General features: G+C 38.5%; 1 protein-coding gene across 14 annotated transcripts in view; it reads right to left on the bottom strand.

Annotated features, from left to right (window-relative positions):
* PTPRK (protein tyrosine phosphatase receptor type K) overlaps nt 1–20,210 on the bottom strand; it is a 397,788-nt gene that overhangs the window by 59,129 nt on the left and 318,449 nt on the right. For all 14 annotated transcript variants that reach the window (XM_027751912.2, XM_039381750.1, XM_039381752.1 and 11 more), the window contains exons 12-13: nt 14,973–15,246; nt 12,061–12,097 (exon numbers count right to left, since the gene is read on the bottom strand). In XM_027751912.2, coding sequence (XP_027607713.1) covers nt 12,061–12,097; nt 14,973–15,246 — 311 coding nt within the window. The remainder of the gene's footprint in view (nt 1–12,060; nt 12,098–14,972; nt 15,247–20,210) is intronic.

Raw genomic sequence — 20,210 nt, 5'->3', positions numbered from 1 at the left:
ACAAATAGTTCACAGTTTGATATTCCTGTCATTATCTAACAGTCCCAAGAATAAGATGTACAATCAAGATATGTATCTTCAAACCATAGGAAGTTTGAGTAGGAAGGGACCTTTAAAGGTCATCTAGTGCAACCCCCCTGTGCAGTGAGCAGGGACATGTTTAACTAGATAAGCTTGCTCAGCACCTCATCCAACCTGACCCTGAATGTTTCCATCATGGGGCATCCACCAACTCTCTGGACAACCTGTGCCAATGTTTACAAAAAATATGATTTACATCTTCCATAAGCAGTCCTTTGAAATCACAGATTCACAGAATGGGCAAGGTTGGAAGGGATCACAGTGAGTCATCTGCTCCAACCTCCCTGCTCAAGCAGGATCATCCTGGAGCACATGGTACAGGATTGCATCCAGACGGTTTTTGAATATCTCCAGTGAGGGAGACTCCACAACCTCTCTGGGCAATCTGTTCCAGTGCTTGGTCACTTGCATAGTAGATAAGTTCTTCCTCATATTCAGGTGGAACTTCCTGTACATCAGTTTATGCCAGTTGCCTCTTGTCCTATTGCTTGGCACCACTGAGAAGAGCCTGGCTCCATCCATAAGTATCTGACACCCTCCTTTCAGATACTTATGTACATTGATGAGGTCTCCTCTCAGTCATCTCTTCTCAAGGCTGAACTCCAACTCTCTTCAGCCTTTCCTCATAAGAGAGATGCTCCAGTCCCTTAATCATCTTCATAGCCCTCTGTTGGACCCATTCCAGGAACTCTATGTCTCTCTTGTACTGAGGAGCCCAGAACTGGACACAGTATTCTAGGTGAGGCTTCACCAGAGGGAAGGTCACCAGAGGAGGAGGATCACCTCCCTTGACCGGCTGGGAATGCCCTTCTTAATGCACCCCAGAATACCATTGGCCTTCTTGGTCACAAGGGCACACTGATGGCTCATGGACAGCTTGTTGAACACCAGGACTCTCAGGTGACTCACAGAGCTGCTTTCCAGCAGGTCACACAGGTTCTGGACCCTGCATTTGCCTTTGTTGAATTTCACGTAGTTCTTCTCTGCCCATCTCTCCAACCTATGGAGGGCTTTCTGAAGGGCTGCAGAGGCCTCTGGTGGATCAACCACTCCTCCCAGCTTTGTGTCATCAGCGAACTTGCTGAGGAGGCATCTACCCTTCATCCAAGTCATTGATGAACAAGTTTAGCAATACTGGGCCTAGTATTGAAACTTGGGGCCTCCAACTAGACCCTGTGCCACTGATTATAACCCTCCGGGATCTGCTGTTCAGCCAGTTCTCAATCCACCTCACTGTCCACTCATCTAGTCCATAATTCCTGAGTTTGCCTATGAGGATGTTGTGACAGACAGTGTTGAAAGCCTTGCTAAAGGAAAGGTAGACAATATCCACTGCTCTCTCCTCATTCATCTAGGGAGTTGTTTCATTGTAGAAAGCAATCAGATTGGGTCAAGCATGATTTACCTTTAGTGAATCCATGCTGACTACTCCTGATCATGCATTTTATTGTCTTCCATATGAATAGAAATGGCCTCCAGAATAAAGCGTTCCACCACCTTTACAGGGATTGAGGTGAGGCTGACCAGACGGTAGTTCCTTGGGTCCTTCTTTTTGAAGACTGGAGTGACATTTGCTTTTTTCCAGTCCTCAGGCACCTCTCCTAATCTCCATGATCTTTCAAAGATGATTGTGAGCAGTGATCTTGTTGTCCATGACACCCTTGGCCAGATTTAACTCCTTGGCCTTCCTTGTCACATTTCTACTTACTCTGACAATCTCTTTATATTCATTCCAAGTGTCCTGACTCTTTTTCCATCTCCTGTGTATTTTCTGCTTACGCTTGAGTAATGATAGGAGTTCTTTATTCATCCACATAGGTTTCTAGCCCCGTTTGCCTGATTTCTTGCTCATCAGGATGCATCATTCTTGAGCCTGGAGAAACGGCAGTCAGAAACACAGTAGCACAAGGGATGGAAAGGCATATGATGCCTGTTTTCCATCAGTACATAAGGACTAGGTTTTATTGTGCAAGAAAGACACACATTTTCATGATTCTGTGAAATGTACAGATATAATGTTTCACTACTATATTTACATTTACCATACAGTATCATTCTGATTTTATTTGCATGTTATGATGGCATAAGTACTCATTCTTTGCTAGAGCAGGAAATTATCAGATGTAATTTCCTACACTATGAAACTGATGACACATAACTGAGGATTTGCCTTGAACTTCCTTATTAACTACCTCATTATGCTGCCTCTGAGCTTTACTCTGCATTTCAGCTGCCCATAGAAATCAGTTTTGGGCAATTTGTTGTCCAACATGAGAAGTAGGTCTGGCATAACTGGATGTCCTGTAATCTTCCTTCAGTTCTGACAATGTGACAGCAATTTAAGAGTATAGCATTCAGGGTAAGATTCTGCAGTTTTATGGCAGCAAGGGCATGAAAGCAGTGCATTGGAAATGGTTTGGGTGCTAGATGTGGAGACCATAAAAAGTCCAAGTTTTGTAGTTGTACACTGAGGGACAACAACTAATGTACAATAGGTGTTTACTTTTATTTGAAGCCAGAAGTCTCTTATTTCAGACATGCTGCTTTATCATCTTAAATACTATACCGACTTTTGCTATTCCCTGTATGAGTACATTATTAACTCTGGTGTTAAAAGTATGCTGGTGAAATAGCATTGCTATTCTCACAAATTTCAGTGGTTTATCATTAGCACAGACTACTGCCTCAGGATATTTTCCACCACAGCAAGGTTAGAGCAGGACCTCTTTTTCCTCTATGCTAATGGCCTGGCCAAACCACTTGGCAGAGGGGTTGAAACAGTCAATAATATGTAGTCTGCTTACATATGTTTGAATAACCAATACTCAGTCATCAGCAAAGAGCAAGTAACACAAGTCAGCAGGTATGGGACTTTGGATTTAATGTTCAGGTTAAATATTCTGGCATCTATATGGTATTGAATGTGGTTACCTTTCTTGTTGACTCAACAATGCAAATGTTAATCAGAAATGTCAAAGAATGCAATATATTTCATGACCTCTTTGACAATGAAGGGTTCTGGAAGTCCATCCTGATCAAGAACCTTCATCACTGTGCAGCATGGAGAATAATCATAGTCCTTTCCAAACTGCTGAATTTGCACAAAAGCCTCCAGCCTAAGTTAAAAGCACCGAAAACCACACACAGGCTCATAATTCTGTTCCCTTATCTTTGAATTTATCGGGCCCCAAAATCCATTTTAACAGTGTCTATAACTGACTCCTGCTGTAACAGACAGCTGTGTGACAACCACATAATTTCTAAAAAGATCATCCTTCCTACAAGGTCCATCTGCAAACCCTTTCTGTTGGGATCTTTCCAAAAATAGTGTGGTTAGTACACAACTTCCCACCAGAGCAGAAAGCAGCGTATGCTCCTGAACTTCAGAGCCATCATCTCCTTATGCAGCTGACAAAGCACCAGTCTCTGTATTTGAGTAATTTGGCAGCAGTGCCAATCAACCATACTGACTTGCACTGCAACACATTTGACAGCATTTAAGAAGTGCTACTACACTTGGCAATGCTGCTCCTTGTTTCTAGATGACTAGCTGTAGAACTTCATTTAGCGCTCTGTCAGAGATGACATGCAAATAGTTTAATAAACCCTTGAAATGTTCATGACAATGAGATGGAACTTCTTTTCATTTAGTTAAAAAGTGTTTGATTAGATACAGAGAAACACAGTGATGTCGATTTTAGGGCCAGAAACTGTTTTCATAAAAATCAATAAGCACATTTCTGATTTAGATGTTGCTGAATTTCTTCTGTGTTCTTTGGGCAACATTCTTTTCTGATATAAAACCGTCTTTGTCCTTCCTCTCTAGGTGCACAGTGAGCAGCCTTCTATTCAAAATATCTCACTGTTAGGCAGCTGTTAATACAAGGATGGATAATTGCAAGGATTACCTCCTCTATGGTAAGGTGCTGCATACTGATGCAACATTTCATGTTCGGTTTTTTTAGTTAGACTGAAACAGCTTTGACCTCGAGGTTTAAATTCTTCTAGCAGTTTTAAGCATGACCTTGACACCTTTTGGCTGCATCTGAAGATGGTGAAAACTACCTTCCCCTTTCACCACTATTCCAGCATGTGCTGTCATTTTTATTCGGCTTTCAGAACTGCTTGTGCAATTGTTCTAACCTAGAAAATGCTTAAAATTATTTTGACTGTGTTAAGTTAGTTTATTTTGGCAAGTTTGAGTGAGGTCAGTAATGTGTAAGAAGAATAGCAATGAGCTGCTGACAGGCACTTTTTTCCATGAGCTTTGTGACCACCAGCCATACACACTCCTTAAGAATTTGTTTTTCTGTCTTTATTGGCCTGTGTGTGATCTACCAACATCAACTCCTCATTATTAATGATGATTTTAACGAATCTTCCATTTAAATGATTTTTACTTTATCAGTGCTAAGTTGTAGCATAGGAATGAAGCTATTACTAGGCCAACAGTGAATGCATTCATGACATCATCTGCAATAACAGCACATCAGAACTAGGGACAGCGATGACCAGTTAGGGCTCAGAGCATATCATCATTACTGGAGTGGCATCCAAGTTTTCGTTACCACTTCCAAAACAATCTGGACTTTCCTACAAACTTCCAAATCCAACAAATGTGTGTATATTAAAATCTCCCAATCTAATGAAGCATTTAATGGAACTGTTTTCAAGTATGACTGATTTTGACTGTATTAGTTTGAACTGTAGTTTCTCTACTGGCACTAACAAGGGTGGTAAGATACCTGTAAGCAGGGATATTTCTAGGATCAGCAATTCATTGCTTTATTTGGTACAGTATTCAACTTATGTGTAAATTATGTGTATGGCAAAACCTACTCTGGGCTGTCCCTGCAGAGAAAGTGTTATTCTGGCTGAAGAATACTGAATGGATATAAACAAAATGTATAATTTCTAGAGACTCCTTTCTCCTTCTTTCTTTGAAAAGGTGCTGTCCCTTCATGGGGCTTCACTGCAGCACAGATAAGCCAAATTCTTGTTGCTCCAAAGTTGAACATGCATCTGAGATGCCTGTGAAGACTGTTAAGAGGCAGCAATCTCTGCATGATCTACCTCACGCACTCCTCAATCCCAAGCATTGCAAGGGGCCATTTTATCCAAAGGCACAGTTAATCACAGTTAATAAAATGAAAGTGTACACAGGCTGCTTGTATGAAAAGGAGCTAATGAGACCAGTCCTATCAGGTGATGATAGAGTTTACCTTCTCTAAACACTTGTAATTTTACAATTACACAAAGAAGGCAAAAACATAAGAAAGGACAAATGAGAAATTATGAAAGAACAGTAAAAAAAAAGGGAGCTAAAATACCCCCCACAACCAGTAGTATCAGTAAATGGTAATTCTAAATGCATATCTATTACAGTGTAATGAAGAATTTTCAATTGCAGTTAAAATACTAAGGAGTTTTGTAAAAACACCAGATTTCTACCTTCATGTCTCCATATTCTCTAACAATGGATGCAAACCTCTCAATGCCCACAAACTGATTCATGAAATAATATTCACAACAGCTGAAGAGACCTAATAAACCAGGCATCTACTAAAAGAGAATATGTGCTAAGATGCTGAATCTTCACTTTGAGCAGGTAATGTATCAACATTCCTTCTCTAACATTTAAATATAAACTGGAATCCTCTACCTGAATTCTTACTTGTAAAATTCGTATTCTTTAGGAAATCTTTAAGGTTCCTAAGATTTCAAGCATCTACACAAAGTAATTTGTTAAGTAGCTAGGTTAAAAGAAGTACTGAAACATTTCAAAATCAAGGAAAGTTAATATTTAGTTAATATCTTTGGAATCAAAATTTCTTCATTCTAATGACTAATTTAAAAAAAACCAAACACTGAAATGTATCACTAGTGTTTCCTCTTACAAACATACCAGTTTTAAAAATGCTTAGTTTCAAAACTATATTAAATTTAGTAAAAGAAAGTTTGCATATAATAAACTTATTCACTAAGTAATGTGTTTAACAATAAAGTTTTCTAGTAAAGAAATTAGATTTACTAATTGTATTTACTAGATTTAGTCATCTATGAAATTTTTCTGACCAGAATTAGTCAACTACTCTTTCAAAACACAGTCATATCTGAAGACTCATGAAATGGGTCAGAAACGATAAAATACTTCTAATTATAATTGTTTACAAATACAGTTAAAATAAATGGTTCAGCTCAGGCAATGTCATAAGCATAAAAACATTAGGTAATTAATAAGTTTCTGCTCTTACCCTCAGATACCCCTTATTTCTTAGAGGTGTGAAGCAACAAGGAGAAAAGTGTACTTCTCTTTGGTGCCTTATAATAAAGAATGAGAAACACATTCTCTGAAAATTGCTATCCCACGCATATCAATCGGGTAATTTCACATGATAAATGTTGTTGTTACATTGAATTCTTTTTTACTCAAATGAAATTTTTGTAATTGAATTCCACAATTTTCTTACTCTTTGTGTACCTATGAAAATATCCACATTACAGGTTTTTGTGTCTGAAAATCTGGAGGTGTCCCTCACTTAACTGCATTTTTAATAACTATCATCAAATATTCCATCAAAAGATCGTGCAATTTTTTATTTACAACTAAAGGTATCAGTTATCAGAACTAGCAGATGTGATTGCTCGGTGAACTTCTGCAATTTCCCACACAAAAGAGAAAAATATGCCACGTTAATATTGTGTTTCCATCTTTGGAAAGCTCAGCAAGCTAGTTAAATTCTCCTCTTTGTGTGATAAAATACATTATGCAAAAGACCACTGAAGTTTAAACATATTAATAGCTTTTTCCTATGAAAAAGTGAAAAAAAAAAAATGGGACTTGGGAAACACCTGCATTGTTCTCTAAATTTATACTGCCTAGTATAGGTTTCCAGGGCCTATTGTGATGGTACAGCTAAAAGTCATTGTAGAAGCATTGATCCCAACATAAAAACAACAGTGAGAGAAGCTTCATTTCAGATACATTTAGCATCTGACATCTTCCCTTCATTTGTGCATTAATCGGTAACAGACATTTTTGAGCATCCTGCAAGAGGAGGTGATTTGACTTTCACAAATTTCCCTAAGAGCAGAAACACCATCAGGAACAATTTCAAAGAAATAATTACAGTCTAGACAGATTTATGACTTCTAAAGACCTAATCCAAAGCACATTAATGTCAGTGGAAGGACTCCCATTGACATCAAAGGCCTTTGGATCAATTCCCAACTGCTGTGGGAATGAATTCAGAGCAATAATGATGGTGGACTAAATACACACTTGCAGTAGAAATGTTACCACCCAGACCTTTTTATTCCTCAAATCAGATTAAAAAGTCATTTTCTGCTATTTCACAATTACTTCCAGATGTGCATCATCTCAAACGGTATTTTCATCCGTCTGAACCAAATGTGCACAGAGATAGAGAGGTTCTATTCTGCCCGAACTAACAACACAAATGAAAACCACAAGGGAAAATAATGTTGGAGTTGATGAAGTTCTTGTTTTAAATGTGGAAAGAGAAACCTTGGGCTTCATTTATTCCCTCTAACTACTTTGTGATAGAGCTGCCAGGCCCACCACTTCTTTATTCCCACAGTATATTTCTTCTAATTAAATTTTCAAAGTGTTTCTCTAGTCCACTAAACAAAACAAAAGAATAGTATTAGCCTCAAACTTGGCAGCCTGAAAACTGTCATAAATGTCAGCTTCATATACTCTGTTTAGTAATAGCTCTGCTGTCCCTTCTGTCCTCTTAAATATCTATTTACATGCTAAATAGTTTGAAGCATCACTCTTCTCTGACCACGTTAATCTAGTTTCATTCCCTGAGCAGTCGATAACATTTTAAACTGTAAAATGAAATGCCAATGCCCGGGTGTGAGTGGAAACCCGTTCAAAATTTTATACAGTCAAACTCAACTCCAGGATATGACTGATCAGTCATCAACATGTATTACTCTGAAGTGCATGTATCTTTCATTTACTTCAGTCTATCAATACTTTGGTTAGGCAGGTTTGGTTATCACATATTCATTCTGACGTGCATATTATGAACTAGTTAACGACCTCAAGTTGTGGCAGAAGGAGTTTAGGTTAGATATTAGGAAAAATTTGTTCATGAAAAGGGTGTAAAGCATTGGAACAGAATGCTCATGGAAGTGGTGGAGTCACCATCCCTGGAAGTACTTAAAAAACATGTGCATATGGCACCTATGAACATGGTTTAGTGGTGAACATGGTGGTGGTGTTAGGTTGACTGTTGGACTTCATGATCTTAGAGGTATTTTCCAGCCTTAATGATTCTGTGATTCCATAGTTGAACTCTGCCTTACTAAGTGAGTATTAGGAAGTTCAAGAACTTTCTTTAGGAAATTATATGTAACACTTTTTTTTAAAATCAAATAACACATATTTTCTAGCATAATTCTATCTTTCCATTCCTAATGAAAATCTGACTATTATCTCAGTCTCTGTACTCTTCTCTGCTCTTCAGAAAACAAGATTATTATTTTTCCTTCTTCTTCAGTAACTATGTATGGGAAACCAGATTATTAGTGACTGGGTAATCCTACCACATAGATTCAAAAATAATGAGGTAGAGAACAATGAGGTGGTGTTAAAAAATAAAAATTATGCCGATCATGAGCTACTAAGAGGCTCTGAATGAAGAGAGGGTTCAGGTTGATGGAGTAAGGCAGTATCAGCTAAAAGTGTCCAAGAAATTAAAATCATTCACACTAAATACATTTTCTGGGCTATACCTGTAATGGAAATGGTGCTTTAGGTATAGTCTACTTATCATCATCTATGACACAAGGAATTATTTTTAACCTGGTTTCCTCAAGAATCAAAGCTTATATGAACAGACTGTGTACATCTGTATAACTTGCATACTCTCTCACATCTAATTACTTGGGACTGTCCTGGCCAATTCACTCCAATCTACAGAAGGGCAAAAGTCAGAGTCATTAAACTCTTAAAAGCGTTGTGGAAGTAGGTGTCCATAAAAAGGGGGAATTCTATTATTAGCCTAAATCAGGGCCATCAAAGAATCACTCAGGCATTTATCCTTCAGCTGCAAGTACACAGGAACTGCTCAGGAGACTACTTTTTAAACTGATGCTGTTCCAATATTTTCTATAATGAAAACTCAGTGTATTTTAATATACCACACACTAGTAAGCCTCTCAGTTTACTCTAAAAACATTCTTTCAAGACACATCAAAAGCAGCAACATACTTTAGTCATGATTCGGCACCATCTTTTAAACGACTTGACACTTCAGTGCACTTTGTTATCAGAAGTGCATGAGAACACTGCACCTGGAATATACAGACTACAAAAAGTATGAGCGCTTCAATTTAAATTTGCTGACTTTCATTAGTTTGACACCAATAAACTATTCCATCAATTTCTGAAGGCAAAAGCCAACCCATGGGAATGATACGTGCGAGATCCCTTATGCAGTAAAATATATGTAAATTATACAGGGAACTGTCCAAGCAAACGAAAAACTGTCCAAGCAAGGAAACAACAGACCTAAGAAAGTTAAATTATCAAGATTACAACTGCAGGGATATGAACTTCTCCAGCACCAAACCATGGTATTACTATCATATTTTTTCCACCTTTACATCTTATTACTATGAATATACACAGTAGATAACACCAGATCCTTGAACAAGATAGAGATGAGAAACTAACTTTGACAGTAACACTGAACTTCACTACCAGGGAAATTTTGTCTTGTTTAAACATTGTCTTTAATGTTGTTCCTCCCTGCTCTCTTCCACCCCAGCATTTTATAATTTTTAATGCCTTTTCAACATGTTCAAGACAAAATTCAGTTTGGCAAACTGTAGGCTGCTTCAAGTCACAGGAGATAACACAGAACTACACATTACTTTTATAACAGAATACATAGTTTAGACAATTTTTTTGATTTTAAATGGGTATGTTAGCTTTAGTGGAGTGCATTAGGTAAGATGAGACAGTGCTCTTTTCCCTGTGAAAATATTACAAATGTAACCAGACATTTAGGTCAATGATTCAAAATGATCTTATACACTACAAAACAAACAAACAAAAAAAAACAACACAAAAAACCAAGAAACCAAAACAAACCAGGATAACCAGATAAACATATGCATAAACCAATATATTAAGTATAGTTTTCTTTGAGTACAACAAATCATGGTATTATTATTACAATGAAAAAATCGGTGTGAGCTCATAAAAAATGTTTTAGAATAACAGTATAACTCATTTGAGAAGTATGAATGTACATGACTTTGAAGTGATGATGCCCCATTAAATGAATTCCGTCAGAGGAAGAGAAAGCATTTACTCCTAATGTTGCCTCCACCTGCAACTCACACCTACGAAGTAAAATAAGTCAGAGAAAACATTTTGGGTTTTAGTTCCACTTTCAAGGAGTTTAGCACTGATATATCAGGCAATGCACTTATTTAAGAGTGGTAAAGGCAGGATATATGGCACAATGGTAAGAAACCTGTTACTCATTTCCCCTTTCCTTCAATCAACAGCCATTGCGGGTGAGTGTGACTATTGCAAGCAGAGGAAGGTGTATAAGCAATCACCAAGAGGTCTATTGCTACCATGAACATTGCTTTGAGATCCATGGACTGTGTACGATTAAGTGCAAAATAGTTTTCTTATACTAAAGTCAATTCCCTCCTTGTTTTGTTATTACTATCCAGAAAATTTATTATGAGAGACACCATTGCTTTCCCCTTCCTCAGTCCTGCAATATTTTAGGTTATTTCTGAGCCTTTCAAGACTCTCCCTTGACTCAAATTCTAGCAATACATGCTTGTGGTACATAAATATTTGTTTATGTAAATATATTTTAATTCAAACATTTAATCGTACCAGGTAAACATAAGAAAAATAAGGCTGATGTACCTTTCACAGAAGACTTAGCTCATGGTTTTAATTTCCTGTTTTTATTAGCTTACCACACTTGATAAAAATATTAACACATCTTGAGAAGTACATTTTATTTTCTGGTTTCTCAAGAAAATGTTTGATTGCTACCACCTCATTACAGGCATCAGCTTGTAATTGGAATAAGATTTAAATTGAAAAAAGTTACTGAAAAATGGGACTGATGTGCCTCCTCAGTACTTTAAATGCCTGCTTGCTCATATCAAAAGTTGTTTTTATGCTAAATATCAATATGCAATTAGAAAGAGACAACGTAAGTGCTGGGCCTCTGCAGAGTACTCTTCGGGCATTTGTAAGCTCCTTTCTTGTTTATGCTGCCAGAGTCTATCAAACAACTCTCATGTCCACACGATCGAGCCACCAAAACAAATGGCTATAAATACAGTCAAAGCGACAGATAACAATAAGCAGAACAAGTCCTCATTTGAAGATGAAACAGTGTTTCTGAGTGAGCAGTATGTGATTAACCTGCTGTATACGGGGTCAACATGATTTATTCTCACAGCTATGCAGTCAGTCCTAGCCCTGGAACTCACTTGCTATCAAAGAGACAAACCTTCCTCAAATCAACCCTCCCCTATGTCTAGCTAACACTTGGAGCTCTTACTTAGGAAAATTAACTGTCGTGTCCTTCATTTAAATTATTCCCTCCCCTGCTTGTAAATAATTGCCAGCATAACAGACAGTTTAACCACATGCACTTTCCAGATTCCCATCCATCTATCTGCTGCCTGAAATGCTTCAGCACCCTAAAAGCATATCTTGAAAATCACAGACAGGGAGGGGGAAAAAAAGAGGAGATTTTATTTTGTCCTAAATTCTGAGTATTGCTAGAACAGTACTGTCTTGGCCCAATACCAAAGAATAAAAAGTAGTAGACCATTACATCTTAAGACAATCAGGTGGTTCAAAATAGAGGGATACTATTGGCTTTGCTTCAAACATTTAATAGAAACACCACGTTTCTTTAAAAAAAGCTACTTTGCGTGTGGGGACAAACCTCTTACCTTTTGTAGCTATTCGAACACACTGAGTTTTGGTTTCCTGTTGAGGACAGAAAAGTAAAGAAAACAGTCAAATCAGGTTGCTTTTTCTTGCCCTCTCCACTCCATAGATTCATCCTAGATCTACTGATCACGTTGGGACAACTCAATGAGGTGGCTCAGGGCTCTGGGCTTAGCAGAGAAGGAGATTGGGAGATTTTGCCTTTACAAAAGCTGGATGAAAACTAGACATTGGACTGTACTGTCCAGGAAAAATGATGGGGAGAAAAGGTGCAGGACAGGCCAAACACAGAAAAATTTCAGATTATTCAAATCAAATGGAAATCATGCCATAAGAACACGAAGAGAGAGTGCAGCGGAAGGAAATGGGAGGACTGGTGCTCCTATTTATGTCATGGCACAGAAATCCTGAGCCAGTGTTGACCTCCAACAGCACTGTGCAGCAAAGAAGATACTTTTGCTCAGCACTGTCTCCAAACTTACATCTTGCTACCTTCTAACATTCTTAAACAGTCACCTGAAGCACATCAGCAACACACTCCCCCATGCTTCTGCATGTGGAATGAGCAGAGAGCAGCCCAGGTATCCCTTCACAGATGACACAGTTAATCTAAAACTTACACAATCCGCCTAGGAGACACAGTGATTCAACAGCGATGTGCTTCAGAAGTTGCACATGCAAAGACAATTTTTATGTAACTTTACTTTTCCGTCCCTTCCCCTCAGAAGTTTGTTCAGCAATTAAAACAAATGAACAGAGAAATTACTCAGTTATGCCCAGTTTGGACAACTTGAAGAGCTGAGGGTCAGTCATAAATGGGTTTTCTGACATTTTTGTACAATGTGCAGTCATTTTAAAGGCAAAAATACTGAAATAGCATAAGGTTGCATGAGAGGATACAACTGCTGTTGTATTAGATTTCTCTAAACAATATTAGCATGTAATTTGAAAATATAATAATGACAGTTTCACTCTATAAAACATCCTCTCTCTAGTTCTGCACCTCCCAGCACTTCATCCCTGAATAAATCCCCTGGGATCTCTCTCATCTTGAAGATTCCAAAGCAACAGGTAAAAAAACCAGGTTCATGCTGGTTTGTAAACACAGCTTTTAAAGAGCTCTACAGTGCCTAAGCTGAGGCACTGTAAGTGTTCCATAAAGACAATTTTTCCATCTATATGAAGTTTACCAAATATAATCTTACTTATTATCCCCAGTTACTGGATTTACTTGTCCACTTTTGTTCAATATCTTCCAGGATCACAGAGTAACCCTCCTCTCAACCCTACCGTGTATTTCAGAGCATACTTTACTTCCCTCTGCCTATTTTGGTGATCCTGGTAGTTTATAGTAAAGCATGTGTTTAAATATTCTGCAGCTCAGAGGTTATGTTACAACCACTAGGTCTCTGTCCCAGCAGAATGTGGTGCAGTCCCCCTCAAAATTTCCCCCTAAATCCCTTTAAGAAGAGAAATTGGATCCAAAGTTTTAAATCATAACAGAGAAATCCATTTTAGTATTAAACTCTCTCACAAACTGAAATCAAGTTTAAGCAAAAAAAATTCTATTCTCCTCTCAGCTTCTACTTATCTGTCAAAACGTAAAAGCCAAAATTGAGACCTACTTTTTTAATTTAGTATTTCTATTTTACTTTTCCCTCTCCCTTATTTCTTGGGTAATGAAACAAATTTCCTTACAATGTAGTCTGCTGAAAGCCTACAAAAACAAAGGGAATTATTTTTAACAGGTGAGGGAAATACGGATGAGTGTCTAGCAGTCACCTCTTATTTTGTTTTGTTTACTTCATACAGGTCTATACATAAGGACTAAAAAGAGGGAATGGTCTCTTAAATCAGAAAAAAACATCTAATTCTCAAACAGCTTTGTCCCTATTCTCACTTGATGCATATCCAATTTCCATAACCATAAGTAAAAGGTTAAATTTTCTTTGAAAGACTCCAAGGCAAGGCTGCCTGTTAGCAAGGATTTGTTTAGTCTCCACAAAAACCTAAATGTAAAGAAGGGTAAACACTGCTTCTGCTCCTTTCCAAAGGTTCGGGTGCATATCAGTGGCTATCAATCTAGTTGTCCTTTCTAGTTCCTTTCTGACCTGCCTGGACACTTCAGTTTTCTATACTATAAACCAAAATTTTAAATTTTTAAATATCTAAAGCTTATGTGTGTACCACATTTTCCCTCCTCACCAGTTATTTTCCCTTTCCTTATTTTTCATTTACAAAAGGAAAAACCATTAAAGAGCAACACCATGGGGCTTGCAGAGTTGTTCTTCCCACCTAGAACCTCTCTCCCTGGCACTTTTAGTCCTTCCATATGAATACAGAGCCAGCAGCAGTACTCAGTAACAGAGGTAAAAAGAAACACCAAAGAGGCGACAGATACACTTCTACTACTGCCCAGCAGTGGTGCAGGTCTGACGTACACCTTCTCAAAAAGACTCTTGCAAACACACAGTGGGCCTGGAGTTTTGCTCAAGCAAACTTTTACTTTCCAGGCATTCAGTGCAAGAGTCTCACAAAGCTAGCAATGTTTTACTAGCCTGCTGAACAGCCCACATTCTGTTCGTCCTGCAGTAATTTAATCTTCTGAAGTGTGCAAGGATTGAGAATTAGAGAAAGGACTGAGGATATTATTTACCAAGGAGACAGAGTCACAACACTGAAATTACTTTCCTCAGACAATTACTAGGAGACGTATTAAACTCTCATCTAAGCAATTTACTAGGACACGATGGTGATGTGAAATGTGAATGGCGCACTGCCACGCTCTCACTGCACAGAGAGGATTACAGTTATGCCACTGCCAATACCTCCTATGTCCAACTCCAATGGCCCTAATCGCCACCACAGGCATGTCTTTGACTCCTTCCAGAAGAAAGGTGGTGTTAGCACTTGCCTTCTCAACGCTGCTCATGGCCTGGAAATAGATGTTGTAGCCTTTCCGAGGAGCCAACGGTGGGTTCCAGAAACCTTGGTAAGTCCTGTTGTCACCCACAGTAAAAGGGGCTGGCTCCGGCAGGTTTCCTGGAGGCAGCTGAGCAGCAAAGTAATATGGTGACCCTCCACTAAGAGCAGTCTGATAAGTGATAGGGATTTGGTAGCACTCCATGGCACCTGTTTCTCGCTTTGTTCGGTGCGGGTGCAGCTCCTCAACAACAATCTGGTAGGCACTGGTGAGACAGAGGAAAAACAGCATAACTTTAAGGTCATCTGCTAGAGTCAAATCTCTAGTATCATAAAAATATTAACTGAATTGATCCGTGTAAACTTAAAAGAAAGAAGAGAAAAAAGCAAAAGACAGGAGATACATGGATGCAGAGAAAAAATAAAGGCTTGAAATATAGCAGAGCCATCCATTTCAGCCGTTAGAAAGAAGCACCATCCATTTTTTCATGAAAAACAACAATACAATTCTATACATGATCTCCTATTTTTTTTTTGACTTTTTTTTGAAGAAACACAGGAGTAACTGTGAAGGACCAGGAATCAGAATGGGGAAAATTTCAGAAGTGGAAAAAGATGTACAGTGATTGAAAGGACTTTATGATACAGACTTTACAGTTATTATGTATATACACATTGTATGCTTCCCCAGAATTTGTATTTCCCGGGCATGTTCAGGCTTGTCTGCTTCCCTGCTTTCCTGCGGGTTGGCTGGAGAAGCTGCAGAGAGGAGACAGCCTCCATTCGCCCCTTCTCTCCCCGGTTCCTCCCACATTCCTCCCTCTTTTGCCTGTGCCCCTATCCTGATTTGCTTCCCCATTTGTCTGTCTCATACCCCACCCTATGCTGTGGTCCTTTCCCTGCCTGAACTGATAAAGAATCCTGCGCACACCTCAATAAAGCATTCTACTTGCACCCTACCTTGTGTCCCGGACCCTGCTGTGCCATGGTCCCATCCCCCCTTTGGACCGCGGCAAGTAACTGTGTTAAACTACAACAGATTAAACTCCTGGCTGATCAGAAGCATCTGAAGTTAGCATTTTCCTTTGAAACAGTATTAGAGAAAGCTGAGCTTCAAGACCCAACACAATGACTGCCTCCAGGCTGTTCCTGAAGCACCAATTTGCAGTTATCATTAGAGACAGAATGTGCTGACAGGCTTCTCCACCTCCTGACCTTGCTGTGGCTTCTATCTTGGCTCAGAGCTATGCAGATCTAAAGTACAAGTGACATGCTGTAATACAAGCACAGATGGACAGAAATCTGTCCATTCCACCAAAATAGACTGCCTCATTCCTCTACAGTTGTCAATGATAAAATGTTACAAATTGCTGAAGCAGACACCATTCGGCCTATCAAAACAGCATCCCAACCTTCCAATACCTCTCTTGAAGTGGAATATGGCTTGGTCACTTTTCAAAATAACCTGTTCAAAATAGAACATGTAATTATAATTCTTTCTCCTTTAGGGGAACTCATCATGGCCAGTCTTCACAAATGAAGATTTGGGAAAGGTCTTTTACCCTTCGAGCCTGCGCAGTGGATTTTTTAGCTGAGACACAGTGTGCGCTGAACTGAGCCCACCCTTTAATCCTAAAGTTCATCTGCCGGGGCCGAGCAAGCTTGGACAGTGGCAGCGAGGTCCTCAGGACGTAGGTTTGTTTTTTAGAGTGACCTTCTCTTAGATGGATGGCCTTACAGGGCTGACGAGCTCCATCTGCCTGGAAGAGTTCCCTGACCGGGAATTGAACCCAGGCCACAGTGGTGAGAGCACCGCATCCTAACCACTAGACCACCAGGGGTCCTCTTTAGAGGAACTAGCTAACTGCAGAATGTTACCAACTTATTAGCAGCTTCCTCTGCTCTTCAGAAGTACAGAACTTAGCTACTGAGAGCAGGAGGCAGTTCTTCATTTTATAAGAAAAAAAAAGAGACTTGGGGGGTTTTAAGAACTATATATACACACATATATACATGTGTATATGTGCACACAATTTCTCATTTTTTATACAGATACATGTGAGGGCTTTACGAAAAATAGTAACAAAATATGCCTGGGCATATAGACAAGACCTGAAGTTTTTCAATTAAACTGTCTTGGGTTTGTTTTAAGGCTTTCTAAACAGAAAAAGTAAAATTGAACTAAGTTTTAGAAGTGTCACTGCATTGCTGCAAGGACTCCAAAAGGCAAAGGCAAAGACAATCCTACTTTGGTGCAGCATTAAATTATTTTGTCAATTTTCTCTGCTACTACTGCCCAGAAAACCCAATAACTACAGTGGCAGAGATAAAGTATGATACTGGGGAATGGAAGAAAGGAGAGAAGAAAAAAAGTAGGAAATTAATTTCACATCTTTCTTGAGCGGTTAGCATCCCATTTTCATTGCACCTAAAAAATTAAGGAGGAATACCTCTTTCTTCCCTTTCAAAGTGTCCAAGAGGAATATATAAAGTCACCCCAGTTTTGAAACTCCAGGAGAAAGAAGAATGTGAAAAAAAAATAAAAAATAGTTAGTTCTGGGAATATCTATTTCTCACAAACTGTCTGTGAACTGAGCTTGGTTATATATCACCTTCTGTGGTAAACTCTCTATATTAACAATTTTCAGTTAATGTGGACTGCACCAACAAATCAGTTGCAAAAGACCCCTGCACACCCAGAATATTTCTTTATGGTTCAAAATCAATGTATTAGCAAAAAAACCCTAAAAGCATCAATATTTTACAAAATTGAGAGGATGTAAAATATTTTTAAAATTTTTGTTTATAATGTCCAAAGGTAAGAAATTACTACCGGTGTTCATTCCATCTCTGGCCTGGCCCTGGACCCAGGAAGGGTTAAAACCACCATTCCGGAATTGGGCAGACAACCAACTGGAGATCACTGGGACACAGACACCACGTCTCTGCTCCCTCCATTCTGCATTCTTCTCGCATCAGCTGCCAGTGGACTGGGACCAACACAAATTCTGCTCTCAGAAGTGCCAGGAGAGCAGGAAACTTGTCCATGACACCTTGCCAGCTTCAGAGAAGGAAGGCAGCAGGGAGAGAGGAAGGACAGTGCGACGTCTGCATGTGGTGGAGGCAACCGTCTCCTGAAACAGCCTGGTTTGTCACGCAGCTCTGTAGCTGAGATGCACCAGTTACCAAACCCTCCTTCCCTCTCAATTTTATAGAATAAGGGATAAATGAGGTATCTTCTTCTTAGGGCACATCTCCTTTTCAAGGGTCAAGCCTCTTTGGAGACCAAAACAAATAAAAAGTCAAAGATGAATGGCATGACAGCAAAATATTAAAAAAAGTCTTTTTTAATAGCATTCTTTTAAAACATACTGTAGTTTTCAAATGTGATATAAAAGGTATGGCATAATTTTAAGCATGAGACCACAATAAAATGTGAAAGTTCTGAAAATTTTTTAAATAAATTAATTTATATAAAATACACTTCCAAAAGTAATGCTTTTTGGACCCCTACATCTGAAAAGCAACAAAAGGTGGAAAATAAGAAATAGATACACACATTGTAATCATCTACATCTACATAATTACTTTTAAAGAAAGAATAGTAAATTACAGAAACTCTTTCAAGTCTCCAACAAGGCCTTATTTTTATTTTTTTAAAATTTATTTTCACAAAGTATTTTTTAAATAAAAGATTTGCCTATCCTCTTTGGGAAAGGGATCTGGTAGTATTTTTCATACAACATTATAGGTTAACAAGGCATGGAGGAATACAGTCATTTACCTCTGGGCCCTTTGTGATACCATCTGCTTAAACCCATTTACTAAACACTATGGTGGCTCCAAAGTTACTGTTACTCTATGTACACATAATATTTGGAAAGGACAGCCTGCTGTAACATGTGAAGAAAGAACTCAAAGTTAAATTTGCAACTTGAAAAGTGGTGTGTTCAATGACTGCAAATGTGGTCTGATATCAGGCTAATAGTGAAAATTTAAAGGCTACATACTCTGCTTATCCTTGTATCTTTACATATTACTAATGCTAGCTTCAATCATCTTAGGTTTTTAATGCATTATTTTTTCTACACATTTCTACACATTCTATTATTGAGAGAGCTTTCTTGTGACTGTAGCTGAGGGAAGTCCTACAACAGCATTTTTCTCCCAGTCTTTCCATACAGCAAATAAGGAATAAAAAAGGGAAATAAAGAGAGAAGAGTGAAAATCTTAAATGACAATATTCCTTCTCCTTGTTGACTAAAAAAAATTCTGAGTAATAAAAATTTCAGAACCCGCTACATAAGTCATCAGGATCATAAAGACCAAACAGGTGCCTGAGACAGCCCGGTAAATAGAGAAAATGTTGAAGATATAGCAGCTGAAGAGCTCCTTAGCTGAGGTTTTCCATGAAGAAAGTATTTTTCATGTCAAAAATTTTTTTTTATTTTTTTTAACTTAAGAAAACCTCTACAGTACCTCCCTATAGACCAAGATGATTAGAAACAGCTGAAGGAGGTCCCTGACAACTGATTTTCCTTTTCATCTCTCCCTAAAAGTTCAGGCTTCCAAAGAGGTATGGCAGTGGATAACATGTTGTTCATCCTTCAGCCCTATTCTGACTAGACTTTAAATACCAGCTAGACATTTCCTTCTGTGTGTCTAGGGGAGACACAGCTTCCTCTCCTTTGACAAGTGCCAGACTGACTGACAGCCCAAGCTTCAACCCCAGCTCTTGGAATTCTAATTGACAGCAAAATTTTAACTACTCCCTGCCGTGGTCCACTTAATTAGTTTTGCTGCAAAATGAAAACAATGTAATTTTGCATAAGATATAAGAGCAATACTATAACAATCAAATCAAATAAATTTAATAATTAAAAAGTTGTTTACTATGATTCTGATTTACGCTCTTCGTAATCCTCATGTGCAGTAGAATTTGAAAACAAAACATTGTGTTCCTGGTACTCAGTTAGGAACCTTCAGAAAAAATACAGCAACAAATCACATCTTCAAACGAATCACTGAAGCACCATTGATTCTACTGACTGGAATCTCATCCACGAGATTGATGGTGAAAACAATACGTGCTTCAAAGTGAGCTTGAGTCATCCAGCCCTGTTTCCCTTTGCATTTCTAGTTCATAATTTGGTCTAAAACTTAAGGAGGCCATAAAGAATGATAATAACACTTGACAGGGAAGATATGATTAGAGTCATGTTTAAACTGT

Source organism: Pipra filicauda, unplaced genomic scaffold, assembly GCF_003945595.2.
Source record: "Pipra filicauda isolate LSUMZ 115617 unplaced genomic scaffold, ASM394559v2 scaffold23_size5868930_pilon, whole genome shotgun sequence".
NCBI lineage: Eukaryota > Metazoa > Chordata > Aves > Passeriformes > Pipridae > Pipra > Pipra filicauda.
The sequence above is the reverse complement of the archived record's forward strand: the minus strand, read 5'-3'. Positions and strand labels throughout refer to the sequence as shown.